At 36.7% G+C, this 22,504-nt stretch overlaps 2 protein-coding genes and 1 pseudogene across 4 annotated transcripts; 2 read left to right on the forward strand and 1 right to left on the reverse strand.

Annotated features, from left to right (window-relative positions):
- Nucleotides 1-1,970: 1,970 nt before the first annotated feature.
- Nucleotides 1,971-6,470, forward strand: LOC148927262 (Formyl transferase). Of its 3 annotated transcripts, XM_089069941.1 has the most exons (9): nt 1,971-2,435; nt 3,223-3,335; nt 4,058-4,208; nt 4,320-4,393; nt 4,473-4,632; nt 5,475-5,573; nt 5,658-5,744; nt 5,881-6,041; nt 6,216-6,470. In XM_089069941.1, exons 1-8 carry the CDS (start codon nt 2,289-2,291, stop codon nt 6,025-6,027), a joined length of 978 nt encoding a protein of 325 aa, XP_088926067.1. In that variant the 5' UTR covers nt 1,971-2,288; the 3' UTR covers nt 6,028-6,041; nt 6,216-6,470. The 3 variants fall into 3 exon arrangements, with proteins under 3 accessions (XP_088926067.1, XP_088926066.1, XP_088926068.1); XM_089069940.1 differs by lacking the exon at nt 6,216-6,470 and having other exon boundaries at nt 1,972-2,435; nt 5,881-6,101; XM_089069942.1 differs by lacking the exons at nt 1,971-2,435; nt 6,216-6,470 and having other exon boundaries at nt 3,257-3,366; nt 5,881-6,101.
- Nucleotides 6,471-7,904: 1,434 nt separating this feature from the next.
- On the reverse strand, nt 7,905-10,318 carry LOC125200140 (3-ketoacyl-CoA synthase 2-like). The gene is made up of 2 exons (XM_089069679.1): nt 9,550-10,318; nt 7,905-8,885 (listed from the first exon to the last, which is right to left on the reverse strand). The coding sequence occupies exons 1-2, from the start codon at nt 10,228-10,230 to the stop codon at nt 8,121-8,123; spliced, it is 1,446 nt and encodes a 481-aa protein (XP_088925805.1). The 5' UTR covers nt 10,231-10,318; the 3' UTR covers nt 7,905-8,120.
- Nucleotides 10,319-21,866: 11,548 nt separating this feature from the next.
- Nucleotides 21,867-22,504, forward strand: LOC148927263 (uncharacterized; annotated as a pseudogene).

Below are 22,504 nucleotides of genomic sequence, written 5' to 3' on the forward strand. Positions count from 1 at the left end.
CACTTATTACATATAATTAGATATAAAACCCAATTTAAATTACATTTTTATAAATTTTTTCAAAATCATAAAATCCAGCACAAATAAGCCCAAATAATACATTCCAGAAACTAAAATTTCAACACAAATAAACCTAAATAAAAGTATACTACATTAAATAAAATTTCCTACAAACCCTACACAAAAATGTGGCGCCTCCCTCTTTCTCTCATCCAAATCGGCGCTGCACTCTCCCTTCCCATCTCCCCTTTCTCTCTCAGTCGGCATCGCCGCCGCCACCCTTTCTCCGGCGTCCTCCTTTCTCTCTCACTCTTTCTCGAAGCTCTCTCCTTCCTCCGTCACGCCTTCCTCCCTCGCGGCGCTGCTCTGCTTTACTCGCCATTGCCGTCGCCTCACCCGGCTGCCCTGCCGCTCGTTTCACGCCTCCGCTATCTTGCTGTCGCCGTTGTCGGTAAAGATCGGATCTTTGAAGGTGGCAGCTCACTTTCTCGTATTCAGTCGCCGCCACTGCCCTGCCTCCATCAGCCATGCCGCCTTCGTCACCCAGCCATCCCGCCTTCGTCACCCATCGTCGGAGCAGTCGCCGGATTCCAAGATTCATGCTATGCTGCAATAAAAAATAATTATCAGTAAATCAATCAATAAAAATGCAGATTCAATTTAAGGTGTGTGTATGTATAGGTGTTTTATCTTGTTTGAGAATCACTGTTTCATTAGACCATTTTTTCGTCCAATAATATTTGTTTCTTTTTTGTCCAATAGTTGCCATTTTTCAAAATGACCAAAAGGGTAAATAAAATAGCTTTAAATTTTTTCTCCAAAAAGAATAAAAATGTCTTTTCACCAAACTATCACTTTAGATTAAGATAGATTTCGTTCCTAACATTTATTAATTGACCAATTATCCTTCATAAATTTTAACACAATAAAAAATCATCCAAACACACCCCCCAAACTGCACGCCTCTTTCCAGTTTCAAGCCTCCACTGTCCTCCTCCTCCCTCCATCGTCCCTCCAAATTTTCCGGTTTCATTGCCTTTGTCAATACATTGCATCTTATTAATTTTCATTCCTTTATAGGAGTTCAGATTTCTGGATATTCACTTATTTTCCATTTTTGAGAAAATCAGTTCGCCCTGGAATGATTTCTTTGTCCCTTTCTTCTCAAGTGCCCAGAATCAATGGCACCTGAAATTAATTTATTTTCCAATAATTTTCAGATTCTTCTACAAGAGTATCATTTTTGCCAGCCTCTTGGAGAATGAGTAAGATCAACAGTGGCAGAGGTACAAGTCCAAATCAAAGAAATGAGCTTTAATCAAGAATTTCAAGGGAATTGTGTCCAATTCTTTCAAGGGTTTCTCTAAAGAATGAGAAGTAATCACAATCAGGAAAGTCACGATCATCAAAATATAGAGCCCCGAAATCACATTCAATCAAGTAGTAGTGATACCGGGAACAGCAGCACAATCACGAGCCACAATTTGAGCACAAATATGAACTTGATTTTGATGAAAAAGAAGACGTTGGGAATGAGTGCGCGGAGGAGGGGAAGAAAGTTTGGAGAAAAGCTTATATTTTAATAAATTGTTTTAAAAATTTATGGAGGATAATTTGGTCAATTAATAAATGTTAGAAACAAAATACATCATTAAAAAGAAGAGAAAATGCATAAGAAATCGAAAATCCATCATTCTGAAAAATTTGCATGCTTCAGACCCATATTTTGAAAGATCAGCTAAATTAATCCCTCATTTCGAAAGATCAGCTAAATTAAACCCTTTTTTCGAATTCTCACGGATTGGGATTCCATGATTAATTAGCAACATAGATAATAGTAGCTGATTTTTTTTTCTAAATATTTCAAAACATAAATTGGATTAAATAAACAGCCCAATTTCCACGTCAATTTACAAAACAACCCAATTTCCGAATCAATTCGGTATTTGCATTTCTTCCTTAATTCGATTGCTTCGTCATCCTTACGTCAATTTGTGACGGCTGTGCATTCACTAATCACTATCGTCTCCAAAACCCGCTCTCATTGATTCCCTATACAAATTCTTCAGATCAGTCAATTTTAGCAAAATTGAAACCATGAATTTATCAGCTTCCTTGAGGGCATCCTAGTCGATATCCGGCACATTCGCCGCTTGAAATTGCAAATCCCAAAAATTGATCATCTTCCACATTCACCAACCAATCACATTGTCGGATGATTAACCAATGAATCTGGAGCCAAACTCGGGTGTTTAAAAGGTTCAAATTTCTGTCGATTTGTCACTCACATGGATCTCCTCCGAAGAGCCTGCGTTAGATATTCCCCACAACTTAACAAATTTGCAAAAAGGTCGTTTACACCTCTAAAATTGCCTTCGGATAGGCTCCCCGCACCCTCTGCTCTTCTCCATGGCATTCATGTCTTCCACTGCCCAGTAAGCTCATCATTCCTTTATTTTTCTGTCTATGTGCGCCTGTTGTAGATTATTTTTCTATAAATTTGTTAATCGACAAGAATTGATAGATAGGAGGGATTGTGAGTATTGAATATACCACTATACCAGCTATCCGAGCTTCTCCAAATTGTTGAATAACCTAGCTAATTTTAACAAAAAAAGTGTTGAGTAACCATGATATTTTGGCACAAATTGTGCTTTTTCATGTGCGTATATATTTATTAATGGTTCTCAAACGTTGCCACTGAATTTGCTTGCTGCGAGAACATCTGATTGATTGGTAGTGAACTATGCACTGTGAAATAAGATGCATCTGCTTGATATATTGGTGTGTTGCTCTCACTGCAGAGCCAGATTTTTACAATTTCTAAGTAAAAAATGATTAATTTCTTAAACCGATTACTTGCTGAGTAGAGCCAAAAATGCGTTGAATCTAAATACCAAACCTTGCACATCTCACATTATAGGAAGTTGGGAGCTTAGACTAGGCAACTAGATATTGGCTACATTTTGATAGAATCATTTACACAGGAGTATTAAATTTTGATAGTGAGAAACTGAGAATGAAATGGGATGTGAAAGATGAGACTTTATGCTTATTCAGATATTGGTATTTACATGGTTATAGGAGCTTCAATGTGTTTTTATTTCAACTTCTTTTTCGGATACACGACAAGGATGAAACGAAGAGGGAAGATATTGTGTATGGATAATGCTTTTTAATGTGAATGTATGAATGAGACTTCATTTTTTTCTGTACTATCAGGATGAAGTGGGAATTGTCGCCAAATTATCAGAATGCATAGCCTCAAAAGGGGGCAACATTCTTAATGCTGATGTTTTTGTGCCTGAAAAGGAGAATGTCTTTTATTGCAGAAGGTCGCTCCCCTTTTCACAGGCTGTCTATCACGTAGTACATCTCTAGCACTGTCATTTTTCATTTGATTCATTTGGTTACTTTTGAATTTGGATATTAAAAATATATGACTGGGTTCTTATTGGTTTTGAATCTTTAAACTGACATTCACATGAGCTTTTGCATTACAGAACATTGGGGTAACAAATAGTGGTTATAATGGTTTACTTAACTTCCACTTGATACTTTTCCCTTCTCGTAGTTGCACGAAAAGCTTAATTTGATTTTTTAATGTGTTAGCTTTTTAAACTTTCTTTGAGTGCAATTATTTTTGTTACTGTACCAAATCTTATATATCAAGGTACATTTATTTTATTTTGAAAAGTCGGAAAAATATTATAAAAAGTTAGTACATGGGGTACTAGAATTCCTTACATGATGAACCTAGAAACAAAATACCTCATTAAGGCACATATTTGTTTACTTGGCACAACATGGAATTTTTAGTTTGGCACGGTAAGCTTACTATTTGTAAGTTACTTAATTATTGAGCATAAGTCATATCATCATGATTCAGGAGTGTTAAATTCCCTTGTTTCACATACAAGAAATAACCAAGGAATGGCGGATGTTTCGTTAAATATCTACTTGGGTTCGCTGGTGTGTCTTTATGTAAAGTTAGTAGTTAGATGTTATTCAGATGCATGGACTGTGTTCATATGTCAAACCCTTGCTACAATTTCAGTGAGTTTGTCTTTGATCCTGCCAACTGGCCACGTGATCAAATGGATGAGGATTTCTCGAAGCTTGGGAAGATGTTCAATGCAATGAGGTCTGTTGTTCGGGTGCCCAAACTAGATCCGAAATATAAGATTGCAGTCCTTGCTTCGAAGCAGGTGTGTCAGCTAACAAATACGGAAATATGTGATAGCTAACTTGACTAATGCAATAATTAAATTGTTTTCATTTGATCTGAAATGTATCGTTTTTTTGTTTTTTAATATTAGGACCATTGCCTAGTTGATTTGCTGCATGCGTGGCAGGACTCTAAACTTCCTGTTGATATTATAGCTGTGATAAGGTAAACTTGGTTGATATTTGAGTTTTGTTAATTTAATCTAGCTATTCAGATTTTAAGATATGAAATGCTTGTTTGACAGCAATCATGACAGATGTGCAAACTCACATGTGATGAGATTTCTTGAAAGGCATGAAGTCCCTTACCATTATCTCAACACAACTATAGATGACAAAAATGAAGGCGATATCTTGAATGTGGTTAAAGATACAGACTTTCTAGTACTTGCTAGATACATGCAGGTAAGCAGACTGCACTATATGAAATGTAGATGCAATATGCAGTACTTGTGCTCTGGTTAAGGCAGAAAATTAAATAATAATCTGTAGAACAATAAAACATGGATATGTGTTGAAAAGTAAATGGGCATAGTAGAGAAATGTAGTAAATATATTTCATTACTTTACAAAGCACACATATATATAGTACAAGAGACTAAGCAAGACTAGGTCATAACCAAAATGAGATACTTATATTCTATAAGACTCCCCCTTTAGTTGGAGCATATATATCAATCATGTTCACCTAGGTACAAAGTTCTGATAAATGTTTTCCCTCAACAGTTTAGTGAAGACATCAGCAATAGTAGTAGTAGCGGTAGCAGTGGTTTTTAAAATGATAAGTTTGAGGACAAGGCTGTTTCGACAGCCCAGTTATTGATCGAAGACTTCCATCCTCTGCATTATCTATTTGTTATACTATGTTAATAATTATTGGTTTATGCAGAAGTCTAGTTAGTTCTTTATGGAGTCTAGTTAATAGTTTGTTAATAAAGAATTTTGTCTCTTAGAGACTTAGGAGTCTTAGTATGATTGTGTCTATCTTAGTTCTTTAATTCATGTTAATTTTTAAGTATTTCATAGTAGTTTTAGTATTTGGTTTAATGGGAGTCTTTCCTTATAAATACTCCTTGATGTTTGAGGGGGGAATTTGTGGAGAATAATAGTATGTATTGACTAAAGGCCAAGGCCTCGCAAGAAGAGTTTCTTTCTAGTTTATTTCCACTCGATTGGGTTATTTCTTCATACAGTTGGTCTGTGTGTTTGATTGTTGATCGATCCCTGCACTTAACATATTGTTGCAGATACTCTCAGGAAATTTCTTAAAGAGCTATGGGAGGGACATCATTAATATTCATCACGGTTTATTACCCTCTTTCAAGGGTGGGAATCCATCTAAACAGGTTACTTTTTTCATTTTTCCTCAAAGGATGCTCCTACTCTTATGTCTACAGTCATTTGATTAATATGTTGAACTACATTCATAGGCATTTGATGCTGGTGTTAAACTGATTGGTGCAACATCTCATTTTGTGACTGAAGAGCTTGATGAAGGTCCCATCATTGAGCAAATGGTAACCCCACTCTTGCTTGATTTCATTCAGTTTCATGTACTAACAAAGTTTGTAAATTATTGTTTCAAGAATTACTGAGCTGAAAGTAAATACTCATCAGCCAAAGTTTTTTTAGAATTGGTGCTAATATTTTCAGGTGGACAGAGTTTCTCATAGGGACAATTTGCGAAGCTTTGTGCATAAATCTGAGAACTTGGAGAAGCAATGCCTTGCAAAAGCAATAAAGTACTATTGTGAACTGCGTGTGTTGCCTTACATAAAAAACAAGACTGTTGTATTTTGAGGCTACTGAAACATGTATGTATTGTATACCCTATTTTTTCCATGATTATTTAAATTCTAATCTGACATTTTGTATGTTTATATTGTACATTTAGTAATAGTGATAATTTCTATATGAACTTATTGCACTCACCATCTTTCTGGACTTGTTTAGGCAGACAAACTTATCAATTAACTTTCTATCTGCAGAAAATGACAACTAGAAATATGAAAAATTTGTGTCATAGGCCCCTCACTCCTTCGCTGCTGTGGATCCATGGCCGTTGTCTCACTGTCGATTTTATTGTGATGTTTTACATGTTCCATGTTCAGTTGTTGCCTGTCGTTTTCCTCGTTCTTGTTCGATTGATGTTTTGCCAATTTTAATCAATGCGTTTCTCACTTGTTGGCTGTGATGATGTTTTACACACAAAAAATTATGAATTACATCAATGCTTTGAGTGACATGCTATGAAGAATGCTTTGTGTGGTAGAGGTGTTACTAATTTAACAGGAGGTCTTTGGGTTCAAGCCTTCTTGAATACAAATATTGAAGCATTTTTGAAAAAGTCGGTTTTTGATTCGCGGTCCAACCGGCCGGTTCGATCTAGGTTTTAAAGCACTTAGTACGCCGCTATAGTGTGATTTTGTTCCGAGTTCTTGTTCAATGCTTTTGTTAGATGTATTTCGTAAATCATTAACTAACAATGATTAAGGATTTTTGGCTAACTTATTCAATTTTTTGTTGAATATGGTTGATGGCTAACAATATTTTGGCTCACTTCGATCAGTAATTAAATATTTCAGAAATTAGAATAACAGTTTTGGTTTAACCTTCTCCAAACCCAAATTTTAATTTATCACTGATCTAGGACAATTGATAGTAATTTGTTAATTAAACATTTAAAACATGAAATTATATAAATTCATGTCATGTAAACTGCCCAAAACAATTTTGTCAAATAAAAACTAATCCGTAAAACATTAATTAATTAAATACACATTAAAAGATGAAATTATATAAATTCATATATTTGAAAGATAAAAATGCAATTTTACATCTAATATTTTAACCATTTAAAATTAACTATCTTGTCACCAAAAAAAAAACCAATCATAGAAATTGGATTTCAACAATTTATCAACACGCACTGTGGATAAAAGGGAAACGAGAAGGGTGCAAAAAAAAAATAATAATAAAAGAGAAACGAGAAAACACAAGCGACAAAATTCCTAACTTATTTATAAATTTAAAAATTTAATACTAGTACACAACCTTTGTTGTTGAAAGTGTAGTAGGTGATCTTTACGGCCATTCGATCATCAACATGAAACAATCAAAAGCAAGAAACGAGATAGAGCTTCTTCAAGCAGCATCATAGTTGGTGGGAATTGTAGAGTGGGGCCCAATAAAAACATCGCCATAAATGAGGCCCACTGCCGACAAGCGGGCGTGGTCAAAAATAGATTGAAATACGAAAATGTAAATACTACTCGTAAAAGCTGATAAGCGGGCCAACTCTGTTGAAAAACGGATTGAAATATGGAAATGTAAATACTACTCGCAAAATTAAAGAATCTTACGGACTACATTTTGCTGACTTAAATTCTATTCAATGATAGTCACCCTTTATATAGGGTATCACAAAGCTTGTACTCCTAAGTATTCATAAACTGCTAAATTTTAATTTTATTATCATTTTATTTTCTAACATTTTCTAAGACTCCCCCTCACCAACACTCAACTTGCAGAGTACATTTGCGAGGCTTCTCAAGTTAATTGCTAAAAACATAGCCAGTTGATCTTCAAATCGAAAAAATAATCCCACGACTCCACTCTCAATCATCTATTTGATGAATCTCTTTATTACAACAATATCCCTCAAAGTTAAGTATCGAGCAATTCAATATTGAACTTGCGACTTTTATCAATTTGAATTGTAGACAAATGGACTTTAAATATACAAATGTAATCCAAAAACAGATTTCGAATCCTTAAAAATAAATACATCCTCCCAACAAATCCCATATATATCCCCAAAAATAATGTACTAATGCTAAGCATGCTAAACACAAATGTAATGGCTACTATACAAACGATCAGAGCAACAAACTCTAGAAGGGTAGCTTGACCGGAAAATCAGCAATCTCATCCATCCACGGATTAATCTCCTCGGCCGGATCAACGTCCCTCAGTGCCCTCCACACCGCGCTGTTGCACTTGAAACCCGACCCGAACGCAATCTGCCACGTCCGGTCCCCCTTCCGTATCCGACCCTTAGCCTCGGCATACGCCAGCTCATACCACAGCGAGCTGCTCGAAGTGTTCCCGAACCTATACAGCGTCATTCTAGAAGGCTCCATTTGCCACTCGGTCAGCTCGAGGCTCTTCTCCAGCTCATCGAGCACCGCCCGCCCACCCGCGTGGATGCAGAAATGCTCGAACGCCATCTTGAAATCAGGTATGTATGGCTTGATTTGGATCTTGAATACTTTCCTGGCGACTAAAGTGAGGAGGAAGAGGAGCTGCTCGGACATGGGGAGCACGAGTGGGCCCAGGGCGGTGATGTTGGTCCTGAGGGCGGAGGCGGCCACGGCCATGAGGTCCTTGGAGAGGGCGACGCCGAGGCGCTTGGCGTCGTCCTCTTGTTGGAAGACGCAGGTATAGCTGCGGTCGTCTGCCCCTTTGTGGGTGCGGACGGTGTGGAGGAGCTGGTACTTGGCGCGGCGTGTGTCGGAGGGGCGGTTGGAGAGGAGGATGGCGGCGCCGCCCATGCGGAAGATGCAGTTGGAGAGGAGCATGGAGCGGTTGTTGCCGAAGTACCAGTTTTGGGTGATGTTCTCCGTGCTCACTACCATGGCGTATGAATTCGGATGCACCTGTTTTCGTTAAATAATGGAGAGAGTGAGAAATGCATTGGAAAGTGAGTTTTACTTTTATATATTCCTCCGTTTTGTAGGGATATGTGAGTGAAATAAAGTTAGTAAAATGTAGGGTCCATTACCAAAAGTAGTTAAAAAATAAATGTGACATTTATTGATGGATGGACGAAAAAGGCAAAATGGGACGATTATTGGTGGACGGAGGGAGTATGTGAATAAAAGACATGTTTTGACTCAACACGTACTTTTAAAAAATTATTTGACTTTATAAAATTAATGAATAATTTTTTTTTTGGAAATGTGGATTTTGTTTTGGTATATTGATAGAATGTCAATGTAATAAGTTAGTAAAGTGCATTAGGGTCTACTTGCCAGAAATGAAAAAATATAAATGTGTCTTTTGTTGCTAGACTTCCGAAAAGGCAAAATCGCGTGTTTTATTGGATATAACCAAATCCTTCATACGACTTTTTTAGACATGCATGTCGTTTTTAGAACATTTCAGTTCATAAAAGAGACACAAGATCTTATAAATGAAAATGATTTTAAAATGACCTCCATATTCGTATAAACTACAGTAAAATAATCCAATAATGACATCCGTGTTATCAAAAAATGACATTATTTATTTGATTATGCATTAGGATTATTTGTATTATACCTGAAGAAGTTGTTTGGCAAGATCAATGGAGATCAATCCAGCACTACATCCCATCCCACCAAGATTATAGCTCAACACATTCCCCCTCATCTTGTAACGATTCACAACCATGGCCGACAACGACGGCGTCGGATTAAACAAACTACAATTTACAATAAGTATCCCAATCTCCTTCGCCTTCACACCGGTCTTCTGCAAGAGCTCATCAATGGCCCCAGACATAACCATCTCCGCCTCCTTCCTCGCCTCCGCCATGCACGGGTTGGCCGGGACCCTCAGCAGTGCCTCGGGGAAGTAGGTCTTCTCCCCGAGCCCCGACCTCTCTAGAATCTTCCTCTGGAACTCGAGATTCTCCTCCGTGAAGCACGCTGCCCGCCTCGACCGGTCCATGAACATCTCCTTGCTACACATCGCCTCCTCCCCGGGCTTGTAGCACGCGAAGTCGACCAGGTAGACCCTCCTCGGTCGCGTCGTGAAGTAGAGGGTGGCGAGCAAGGCCGCTAGGGCTGAGCACGCGGCCGCGGAGGGGAGGTGGTTGGATTTTAGGTGGTGGTTGTATTTGTGTAGTAGGGTTGAGAGGATTTGGAGTAAGGGGAAGAGAAGGAGATACATAGCATGTGAGATCATGTAGTGGTAGGCTAGCTTCACCAAGTTGGAACCTTGTTTCTTGTCTTTTCCCATATTTTTTGGTTTGGGATTTTGCTTTGGAATAGCAAGATTTTCTGTGTCTTAATTTGTGTTTGTTGTGGAAATTCGGGAGGTGAGTAGCGATTTGGTAGAGGTTGGCAATTATATAGAGTTCTTTTTATCACCTTTGACCTAGGAAATTTATAGACAAGTTGGCCAACCACTATTTTCATTGAAATTTATGTCCAAATAAATGGAATATTAATTTATCTAAATATTCTAGATGTCAAAACTCAAATAATTTAGGGAAAATTGCCATTTACTAAATCGTAACTTTTGGTTGACTTCAGGTCAATCTCATAACTTATAAAAGTAGCTAATTAAGTCATAACTTTTCCACACTTTTTAATTGTCACGAAATTAACATTTGATGAAATTTGTCATTTAAATCTTGTTTTTTTGTTATATTCTGGATAAACTTACCATTGTTCTATATTATGATGGTCGAGTTTAGATGATTATTGATTAATTGGTGAAGATATAACAACGAAACGTACAAGATTCACAACAAATTTCATCAAAATTTTAATTATACGGGACAATTGAGAAATGTACAAAAGTTGTGATTTTATCGTAAGTTATGAGATTAACCAAAAGTTATTGAATATTTTATCATCACTAATTAGTAAAAAGAATTACTATGTACAGTAAAGATTACGAATGAATTTTGTTTAATATATAGTACGTTCTTTTCTCTAATTGGGAATATGGATGGTTTAAATATGTTAATTACCATTGCAATATAATTTGCTTACTCCTACAGGAATTTGAAGAATTCATTTTTTGTGTTAAAAGGAGCAGGTTAGATATGGCGGGCTCATAATTGTAGAGAGTCACAATGTTTTGATTGAATTCATAATTAATATTATATGTGATACAGTTGAAGACATGCCATTTTTCTAATGAAAAGATTGGAAGATTTTTAGTACTATTATTTAGTTTAATTTCCCATCTCCTATTCCTTATAATCTTTAATTGCCTTCTTTAGTAACAGATGAAAGTAACTTTTTAGTATTTGAATATGAATACCTAAATTGATATTCTTAATTGCATAATACAAACAGGCAAGTGACCTAATTTTAATATTGTCCACGCCTAACAAAATGAAGTAATTATGGGTTTGACGATGGAAAATCAGACAAGAAAGGTAGCCCACACGAAATCAAGAAATACATTCCCACTTTCTTGTTCAACGAATTTCAAAACTATGGTATTTCTATGAGTCTTCTTGGTAGCATTTGTTAAACTAATTATGTAGATGACTAGGCTTAACTTATTTTCCATTAATTTATGGACAACCATGTGGACAGTCACTCCTATAGCCCTTCAAATTAAGTTTCTCATTCTTGAAAATTGATATCGTTATCTGTTAGATAACCGAAACACTTTTTCCCCACTTCAACAGTTATATTATTATACTTTAATAATTTATAAAAAGATTTTTATTAAACATTCATGCTATTCATGACGTCAAACTTGATTGTTTTTCTCTCTTTTTTAAGACTTAATTAAAATCGATAAGTCTTTGTAATAGTTTGATAGAAATAGTTAATTTCATGCTTATTACTCTGTACAACATTAGTCCCGCACATCAAATATTTTTTAACTTATGTAAGCATCCTTTTCCTTCTTCATTTTCAAACTGTTTTGTTTTAATTTAATTTCTTCAGATTCTGGTCGTGTTGTTTTACAAAAACTTTATTGGTTTATCTGTTAATCCAGTTTAATTAGTCAATATAACACTGTTGTTGAATTTTCATCTTATATATGTACATCTTCGTGGGGTAAAAATCTAGTTCAGTTATAACTTATGCATACATGTATGCTCCCTCTGGTTTGATATATGATTTATGTATTGTACGGAGTATTTAACTTACGAAGTAAAGTGAGATTTTTTTTTATATTAAGAAAAAGTGCTCAAGCCAAAAAGTTGGCGATCCGAAAAAGTACATCAAAAAACTAAACAAAAGAAGGAAACAAACATAACAACACCAACCCCCACAAACTACCAACACTCCCCAAAGTCACAAACTCCAAAATCCTACCGATAAAACAAAACACACCACCCAAAACCCTCAACGGCTCAACCCAAACAACTGTACCTAAAAAACAAACAAACAAACAACACAAGCCCACACAAAAAGCACAAATAGAATAGCAAGAAAACAAGCCAACACCAAAAGGTAGCCACAAGCCCACACAGAAAGCACAAATAGAATAGTAAGGCCGCATTCCTAATAAAGATTTCACCAACACCCAGGCTTCCCTGATCGCGTGGTTTCTGAATGGTTCCCATGTAATGAGGTTTCCTCCATTGTCTCCTTCTATCCTTCCCCAGAAGAAGCGTTTCTGTAGCTGAATGAGGCGGCCCACCACTGTCTTGGACATAAGAAATAAGCTTAGATGGTACATGGGAAGATTGTTAAGGACTGCTTGATGAGGACTAATCTTCTTGCTCTTGACAGTTTCCGAGCTTTACAAAGAGCAAGCCTCTTCTCGACCTTCTCAGTGATTGGTTTCTAAGTATTGATCTTTCTCGGATTTGCACCAAGAGGGATACCAAGATATCTATAAGATAGGCCGGAGACTCCACACTTTCATAAACTTGGAACTTTTTCAACCCAACTTTGCTCACGATACATTGGAATAAGAGCTGATTTTTTATAGTTAACCTTCAGCCATGACATCAAAACAATACATCCCAAGAACATCTTGTAGTTGAGAAGGGTCTTGGTGTTCGCAGGTGCAAAAATAATTGTGTCTGTAACACCCTTACTCGATAGACAAACTCGCCGAATAAGAAATGTCACTATTTGGTATCACAACTTGTACAATTTTTATTTTAGGGAGAAGAATAAAATAAATTAACCAAACTATTACATATCAAACTTTGCAGCGGAAATAGATTATCTAAACTTTATACATGCGTCCCACCATTTTCTAACTTCCACAATCAACTAGTGACTCGTCGAGGATGCAGTTGTTGCGCTACTCTGATAAAAAAAACTCTATCACTTAACTTGTAGGGTTGAAGAAGAGGGGGAGTGAGCTCAACAACTCAGTAGCAATACTCTCACTACAAAATTCAACCCTTTAGAAAAAGACCCTGGTTTATTTACAATTATATTAATAATTTCTCAATTTGTAGTAATTCTTTTTCTAGTTTCTAGATCTACATATTTTCTTTATACATAGATTATTTACACTCTTTCATTGTTCTAATAAACATAGCATTCTATTTTCTTTAATTTCCTCACTCATACTTGTTATCTTTCGTTATTATCGAGTCACGCCATCATATGGAGTAACTTATAGCTCCATATATTCCGAATCCACTCAATTATATATTATTTATTCACACTTATTCAGATCTTATAAGCATATTACTTCCCATAATCTGTCTTACGTCCTATTTCCATACCCATAGCCATGCATTCAATCATTTATAATTTTAAGTCACATTCTTATCCACTCAACAACATAGACAAATCACAGGTCATCACATGTCAAGGCACATACAACGATCACTAACATTCTTACATATCAAAACAGATATAGCCCCATTAAGTGCTTAGTGACAGACTAGGATACGCGAACCAGATCAGAAACAGAATCAGATGCAGACGTAGATTTTTGTCCTCGAGAGGACTCCGCACAGATCACCCATTTAGAGTGCAGACAAAGATAATCAGACCACCCATGAGGGTGCATATCAACAGATCAGATGACAGATAGAAAAATATTAGACGATCCTCGCTTCGGTTATCCAAAAGACGAGAGATCACAGATAATGCAGCGCTTCTGTCCTATGGCATGCCAATTGTACCCACAGAATACACTCAAGCACGGGGCATAAACACAGTCAGGTATACTTTATTTCCGATAATATCCAACATAACACATCAACACACAGACAGATCAGACATTATCACACATAAATCAGGCATCATCATCACGCCCATTTCCACATTTATCTCATCGAATTTACATCCACAAGCATATTCATTTTCTAATCAAATTCATATAATCATTTATCACATAATCATGTATATTATTACCTTTCATAACAAATTATTTCTAATCTCATCATATACCTATTTTTATACCATTTCTCCATAGAACATTCATATTGGATTAATGAATACCATATCAGTCAGGTCAATTAAGCATAACATTCACCTATATTCATATTTATAAACAATTTAATACAAATTATCTCAACTAAAAAAATTAAAGACCATAGAGAGGGTATGCTACCTCATAGGCTTATGAACATAACCCTGTTTCACTTGGACAATTCGTTGCCTTATAGGTACATTCCTTTATCTCTGATTCGCACTAGAGGTTCATTTGCTGGATTTGCATAATATAAATATCATAACTAATAGTAACTCGTCATATTCACTAATTATATTATAATGTAATAATTTCCTTCTTAACTTTATATTCTTCAAATTCTTCGATTTTCGGCGCACGACCTTATTTCTAAAATGCCTTCAGCAATCTTCCATTCCACTCTTAACTATGCATTGACATCATAATCCCACTTATCCAACACATTCTTACTCTACATAGGTTGTTACTGTTCACAAGGTACTATTCATATAGATTGCTTGATAATATCAAATGACCTCAATTACTTCCAAAATTAATTATATAGATTGCTTATATTGTGGCATTCAAAATATATCAAGCTTATACTCATTTTATGCCATTAAGCCGTCTTAATAATTTCAATGAACCTACTGTTACTATACATGTTACTATTCACATAATAAAATTTTTGTTGAGATAATTAAAAATATACTAAGCTTTATCACTTATATTCAAGATCATATTTTTCATGATTAAAGCATCTAAATAAAACCATCTACTGTATTGATTCAACCAACCCTTCATCTATGCATCAGTAACTAATTATCTAATTATACTTCAATTAACAAATCTAATCACATCTATCTACTTAATTCATACCTCTAATCATAGTTAGAGATTCATAATAATCTTAATCTTATGCTAAGTGTATAACTTTAGCCTTGACATTATAGCGAAGAATTATCTAAACTTCGAAACTAGGTAATGAAGTCGATAAATTCGATTTAAACATAATCAATTACCTAAATTCCAAATCCAAAGATCAAATTATCAAATAAAATCACCACATATTGAACCCATGGCTAATCAGTTCGATCATTTTCTTGATTTCAACATACACTTCATTTTTCCTTGTTTTTTTTTTGTTTTTATCTTTTATTTTTTTTTTATCCTTAACTCGATTTTATGTATCATGTAACCTATATTCGACCCCGTTTCAAACAATTAGTCAGGCAATTTCAAGATCAAAGATCCCATAATTTCAACCCCAACACCACCATCATACCATATCATTTTAACTTTGAAATTAACCATCAAAACGTTACATACACATTCATACGCTTTGTATTAACAATTAATCGAACATAAAACCACTTATGCATCAACACCTAAGGAGCTCGAAATTTTCAGATTTCTAAACTCAGCATATATTGAATTTCAGGTTATAAAAATAGCATAGGAATAAAGACCTTATTGATTTGCTATGTTTTATGTTGAAACTCTTAAATCTTGTCCCACATCGACTTGGTGATGATTCTAGCTCCTCTATATATGTGTGGATACCACTCCCCTTATAAGGCCTTTTAAGGGGTGGGTGGCCCACTTCTAATATAGTATCAGAACGGGTTTAAGTCGATGATAGATATCTCTTCCCTTGCCTACTCACGTGATGGAAGACCGATGTGTCATTCCGGCCCACACGTGAAGGGGCGTGTTAAAACTTTTAAATCTTGTCCCACATCAACTTGGTGATGATCCTAACTCCTCTATATAAGTAACTTGGTGATGATCCTAGCTCCTCTATATGAGTGTGGATAACCGCGTGTTAAAACTCTTAAATCTTGTCCCACATCAACTTGGTGACGATCCTAACTCCTCTATATAAGTAACTTGGTGATGATCCTAGCTCCTCTATATAAGTGTAACAACCCGCCCTCCTAAGGTACAATAAATGCGGCGGCTGCTACCCGAAACCGACTCAAAAGAAGTAAACATAGGCTAGGGTTTCATTTAAGGAGTACTGACCAGAAGATTTGGAAGAAACATCAGAGTATTTAATGCAACAACTTAACCTAGAAATTCAAAGGAAGATAGATATCATAAATGATGGTCAAAACCTTAAGAGTACGACATAGTATCCAAGACAAAATCACGAGAAAAGGGCTAAGGCCACAAACAAAAGTAAGACGTAAATATCCCAAAAGAAATTCCAAAGAGTATCAAAAATTCAGCGGAAAACGACCAAGAGAGGAGCATAGCTATGTATGGTGACACAACTACACTTAGAGTTCAACATATCCATATTCATTAAGTAAGCTGCTCAACACCCGCCACCGCTCGTCATCATTCAACCTGCACATAGGAAAACACATGCAGGGCTGAGTATTTTGAAATACTCAGTGAGCTCATTGCCAAAACATTTTATTTATTAAGTTATGCCACCCTTACCAAGTGAACTCGAGTTTTAAGCAGTTAAGAGAAATATCACGAGTATCACAAAAATATTTTCCATAGACTGGCCAGTCAAAATAACTCCCCGTTTTCTCATCAAATTCCACAATCACATATCACAATCTTTCCATGGTGCGACGAAAGCGTGGCCACGCTTTTCGCCCACGAGACTGGCCGACTAGCTAGGACGGCTCACGATCCCCTCGTGTACACAGCCTGGTAGGGTTTGCGGCCCATACTCAGACCCGAATTCGTATATCATATCCATAGCCCTATAGCCCACTGGAGCGAACTCACAAACTAGGCATCAGGCACACAATCTCACAATAAAACAAACATAGGCATGGCATAACAGTTAAACCACCCTTATAGCTCCGATAATTATCTTTGACAAAATAAAAGAGAGTTTTTGAGAGTAAAGCCCACCTTGACTGCTTAGATTTCAAGTAGTTTCGCTTTTTCCGATAACTGGCTTCGCAACCGAGGTTTCACCTTTAAATTCACATAGGCACGTATTCACAAATTAGGTTCAATTATAAATTCTTAACTTATGCATGTCTCGTTACTTCTCTCTTTCCCAACGATTCACCTAACTCTTCATAACCTATAGATTTCAAGTCACACTCACCAAGAATTACTAACTTCAAGTCATGCTTAACATACATATATTTCTTAGCGTCTCAACCCTAGATCTATCATCATACGTCATGCAAAAGTATTTAGCCATCAAGCACATACTACACAACACACACCACACGCATAACACACACACACACGGCACACACACACATCACACGCATGTTCCATATCCCTTCTTATCCCGTTTTCTCTCAATAATATGCATGAAGGTTCAAGAACACCGATTAAATCGGTTGGAAGAAAAAGAAAAGGAGAGGTATAAGAAGAACAACATAACTCTTAAACGAAAATACCTTTTTAGAGAAAATCAATCGGTAGAAACAAAGTATAGGCTTGGTTCTTCAATATCCACGGATTAAACTTCGATTTCTTCTCAAAAGATGAAGGATTTATGGAGTAAAGTGGAAGAAAATTGAGAGAGCATATGGGGGAGGGATTTTCGAAAACTATGGGGGCTAGGGTTGGGGTTGGTTCTTATTTATAGAGTCCAATGAGATCTTTAGGTAATAAGAATAGAATATTTGGTAGGATCTTTTGCCTTATAAATAAATAGAATAAAATAATAGGGTGAAGTAGAAAAGGAAAATTAACAAAAATAGGAGATGGAAATATCTCCATATTTTCGAAAATATAGGCTAGGTAATTAGCCATGGTTTTGTTTTGGTATATTTTACGGAGTAGAATAAATATCACGGAGCAAAATAAAAATAAGAATTCCCTCTTGGAAGCAAGGAATAGGCGTGTTCTATGCCTATTAAATAAGGTATGGATTTTGACTATCAATTAAAATAAGGTATGGTAAGGTTCTCTTGAAATATGGAAAGATTTGGTAGAATAATTGAATTCTAGGTATGGAAGGAAATTAAGTAAGGGATCAAATAAAATCAATTAAATACATTCCTTCCCAACTATAGTGATTTTCGAAAATCACTATGAAATAAGGGGGCTCGATTTTTGTGTTTCTAAACAAGGAAATAATTGGCTCTTAGAACTTAATTTAAATAAATATCCCAAGGATTAAATTAAATCCGGAAAAATAGGAATCCTCCACAAAAGGGGCTAGGGTTCGAAAATTCACAAGAATTAGGGTGACAAGTATTTATGGAAATTTTCTCCAACATTCTCACTCACCCTTAAACAATTAATTTGCCACATAACAATAAATAAAACACATGCCACATCATCAAATCAACAAGTTTGACTTTTCAACTTTCAACATAGACTCATCTCACGAATTTAAAGCATTCTCGATTCCACGTCATCAACAATTAAATCTAGGGCTCTAAGATTAGGGTTTTAAATTCCGGGGCGTTACATCCTACCACACTTAAAGAAAATTTCGTCCCGAAATTTGGTACCTTTCACGGAAAGAGTTCCGGGTATAGCTCTATCATCTTATCCTCCTGTTCCCACGTGGCTTCCTCGGGTCCGTGGCGTTACAATAAGTGTGGATAACCGCGTGTTAAAACTCTTAAATCTTGTCCCACATCAACTTGGTGATGATCCTAGCTCTCTTCTATATAAGTGTGGATAATCTTCCCCCTTATAAGGCCTTTTAAGGGTGAGTGACCCATTTCTAATATTTTATACGATTAAATCTCTAATCTTTCGGCGAACAAGTCAATTAAATGATGAAGAAAATTCTTAGCTATGGAGTTTGAGAAGAACAGATGCTGGACGGACATAATAAGGGAGAGAAGAAAAATATCTACTTTTAAATTTTGTCCAACAACTTCTAGAATTCTCTTTAATATTCGAATTATTTAATTACTTAAGTTAAATTCATTTCCTTGCACTAATTTATTTTCGTATCATATGATCTCATATTTATTGTAACATCTCGGAATTTAGAACCCTAATTTTAGAGCCCTAAAATTTATTATTAATGACGTAGAGTCGTGAATGCATTTATTTCATGTGATGCTATGGCCGAGTTGAGTCTAGGGTTTGCGTTGAAAGTTTGAAAAGTCAAACTTATTGATTTTGCGATGTGGCATGTGATTTATTAATTTATGAAGTGAATTATTTGTTTAAGGGTGAGTGAGAATATTAGAGAAAATTTCCATAAATACTAGCCACCTAATTCTCATGATTTTCGAACCCCCTTGATTTTTGGAGAAAGAATTCTATTTTTCCGGATTTAATTTAATTCTTGGGATTTATCCAAATTAAATCCAAGACCCAATTATTCCTTATTTTTAAGAGGAAAAATCGAGCCCCCTTATACCTTGGTGATTTTCGAAAATCACCTATTGTGGGAAGGAAAAAATTATTTTATTTTACTTAATCCCTTATTTGATTTCCTTCCATACCTAGAATTAAAATATTCTACCAAATCTTTCCATACCTCAAGAGATCTTGCCTTACCTTATTTTAGTCAATATTAAAAGTCCATGCCTTATTTAAAAGGCATGGGGGACACATTTTTCGATCTCCAATAGAGAGAATCCTTATTTTTATTTTGCTCCGTGATATTTTATTCTACTCCGTAAAATATACCAAAACAAAATCTTGGCTAATTAAAAAGCCAAATTTTCGAAACCTACATGCCTTGGAACCCTAGAGCTTATTTTGGTATTTCTTCTTCCCTACTCCATAATATTGATTATTTAATTGTGGAGAATAAAATCTTACCAAATACTCTAAAGATCTTATTGGACTCTATAAATAAGAGCCAAAACCCCTAACCCTAGCCCCCATATTTTCGCCCCTCTCCCATACTACACGCCCCCTCCCCCTTTTCCTTACTCTCCCAATTTTCTTCTACTTTACTCCAATGATCCTCCATCCCTTGTGAAGAATTGAAGTTTGATCCAAGAATTTTGAAGAAAAGAGTCTAATACTTAATTCCTACCGTTCGTTTTCTCTCTTAAGGTATTTTTATACCCATCTTCTTGATTCTACACGATTCCTCTTCTTTCTAACCGATTAATCGGTGTTCTTGAACCCTCATGCATCTTGGTTGAGTGAAAGTGGGATAAAAGGGAATATGTCGCATGTGTGTGGCGTGTATGTGTGTGTGGCGTGTGTGTGTGTGTGCGACGTGTGTGTGTGTGTTGTGTTTGTGTAGTGTGTGTTTGATGGCTAAATATTCTTGTATAATAAACATGATTTTATTTATTAGTAATGATAAGATAAATCGTTGGGAAAGGGAAAAGTATCGAGTCATGCATGAGTAAGAGTAGTGTTGAACCTAATTTGTGATATGTGCCTATGTGATTAAAAGGTGAAACTTTGGTTGCGAAGCCGGATAACGGAAAAGCGAAACTACTTGAAATCTAAGCAGTCGAGGTGGGCTTTACTCTTAAAACTCTCTTTTATTTTGTCAAAATATATTGATTGGTGTTATAAGGGTGGTTTAATTGTTATGCCATGCCTATGTTTGTTTTATTGTGATATTGTGTGCCTGATGCCTAGTTTGTGAGTTCGCTCCATTGGGCTATAGGGCTATGAATGTGATTAAACGAATTCGGGTCTGAGTATAGGCGCAAACCCTACCAGGCTGCGTACACGATGGGATCGGGAGCCGTCCTTGCTAGTCGGCCGGTCTCGTGGGCGTAAAGTGTGGACACACTTTCGTCGCACCATGGAATGATTGTGATTGTTGATTTTGTTGAGGAAAATGGGGAGTTATTTTGACTGGCCAGTCTATGGAAAATATATTTTGTGATACTCGTGATATTCTCTTATAACTGCTTAAAACTCGAGTTCACTTGGTAAGGGTGGCATAACTTATAAAATGTTTTGGCAATGAGCTCACTGAGTATTTCAAAATACTCAGCCCTGCATGTGTTTTCCTTATGTGCAGGTTGAACGATGACGAGCGGTGGCGGGTGTTGAGCATGATAATTAATTAAGATGGTTGTTATGAACTTCAAGTGTAGTTGTGTCTTCATACATAGCTATTCTTTTTCTCTTGGTCGCTTTCCGCTGAATTTGATACACTTTAGGATTTGCTTTTGGGATATTTGCATCTTGCCTTCGATTTGAGGCCTTAGCCCTTTTCTTGTGATTTTTATCCTGAATATTATGTCGTACTCTTGAGATTTTGATCGTTATTTAAGATACCCCTTTCTCTTTCTTATTCAAGCTCCTAGGTTAGGTTGTTGCTTTATTGCTCTGATGTTTCCTTTAAATGCTTTGGTCAACACTCTTTAAATAAAACCCTAGCCTATGTATACTTCCTTAGAGTCCGTTGGGTAGCAGCCGCCGCATTTATTGTACCCTAGTATAAGGCCGTTAGTGTAGGTGGAGATTCGATGAAACGCGAATGGAAAACGCACGAATAGTTATCTTAAGGACGAGAACTTTGGACGCGACGCTACCTTTGTACCATCACCTTTTGACTTTTATACACTTTCGCAGCACCATTTGAGATCACACACTTACTATTCTTTTTCCACCCTTGTGACGGTGCTGACTTGTTCTTTTTCCCCTTTTTGTAGATGGTTCAACCCTATCACGCCCTTATGCGTCACCGCTACGCCAAGAATAGGAACTTTCCGGTAGAGCGCTATAGAGAGCTGGAATGGGACGGAAACCAGTTCCTCTTGAACTTCGTCACCGTTTCTACGGTCATTGGCTGGACGCTTACGCGTATGGAACTACCCATCACGAGGGAATCATGCTACTTATCCATATACTACCTTCCCCTTGGAGCGAGTGGACCGCTCAAGCCTCAATATCCTACACCTGGTTTAGCTCGCCCAAATACACGCCTCGAGGAGACTTCGTCGGCCTAACAGGAGTCTTACTTCCGGCCATGTCTGCCGCCGTTGACGGACCTCCACTCCATCCGCCAACGCAAAGGTACTCGTCAGGAGCAGCACGTCAAATGAAGTATCGCGATGATGAGGAGCCGCACGTTTCCCACGTTCCCCGTAGAAGGACCCTTAGGATGCGCGTTTCGGCCCCTCGAAGGATCATAAGAGAGGCCGAAGAGATGCTTACCTCGATTCCTTCGGCCCGGAGCGACGAGAAGGAAGACGAGGAGATGGGACCGTTCGAGAAGGGAGAGAGTTCGAACGCGGAGAGTGTCGGAGAGTCGGAAGAACCCGAAGAGGACGAGGGCGGAGATGTCTAG

Source organism: Salvia hispanica, chromosome 4 (genome assembly GCF_029641045.1).
Source record: "Salvia hispanica isolate PSC_SH4W2 chromosome 4, Shi_PSC_v1, whole genome shotgun sequence".
Taxonomy (NCBI): domain Eukaryota; kingdom Viridiplantae; phylum Streptophyta; class Magnoliopsida; order Lamiales; family Lamiaceae; genus Salvia; species Salvia hispanica.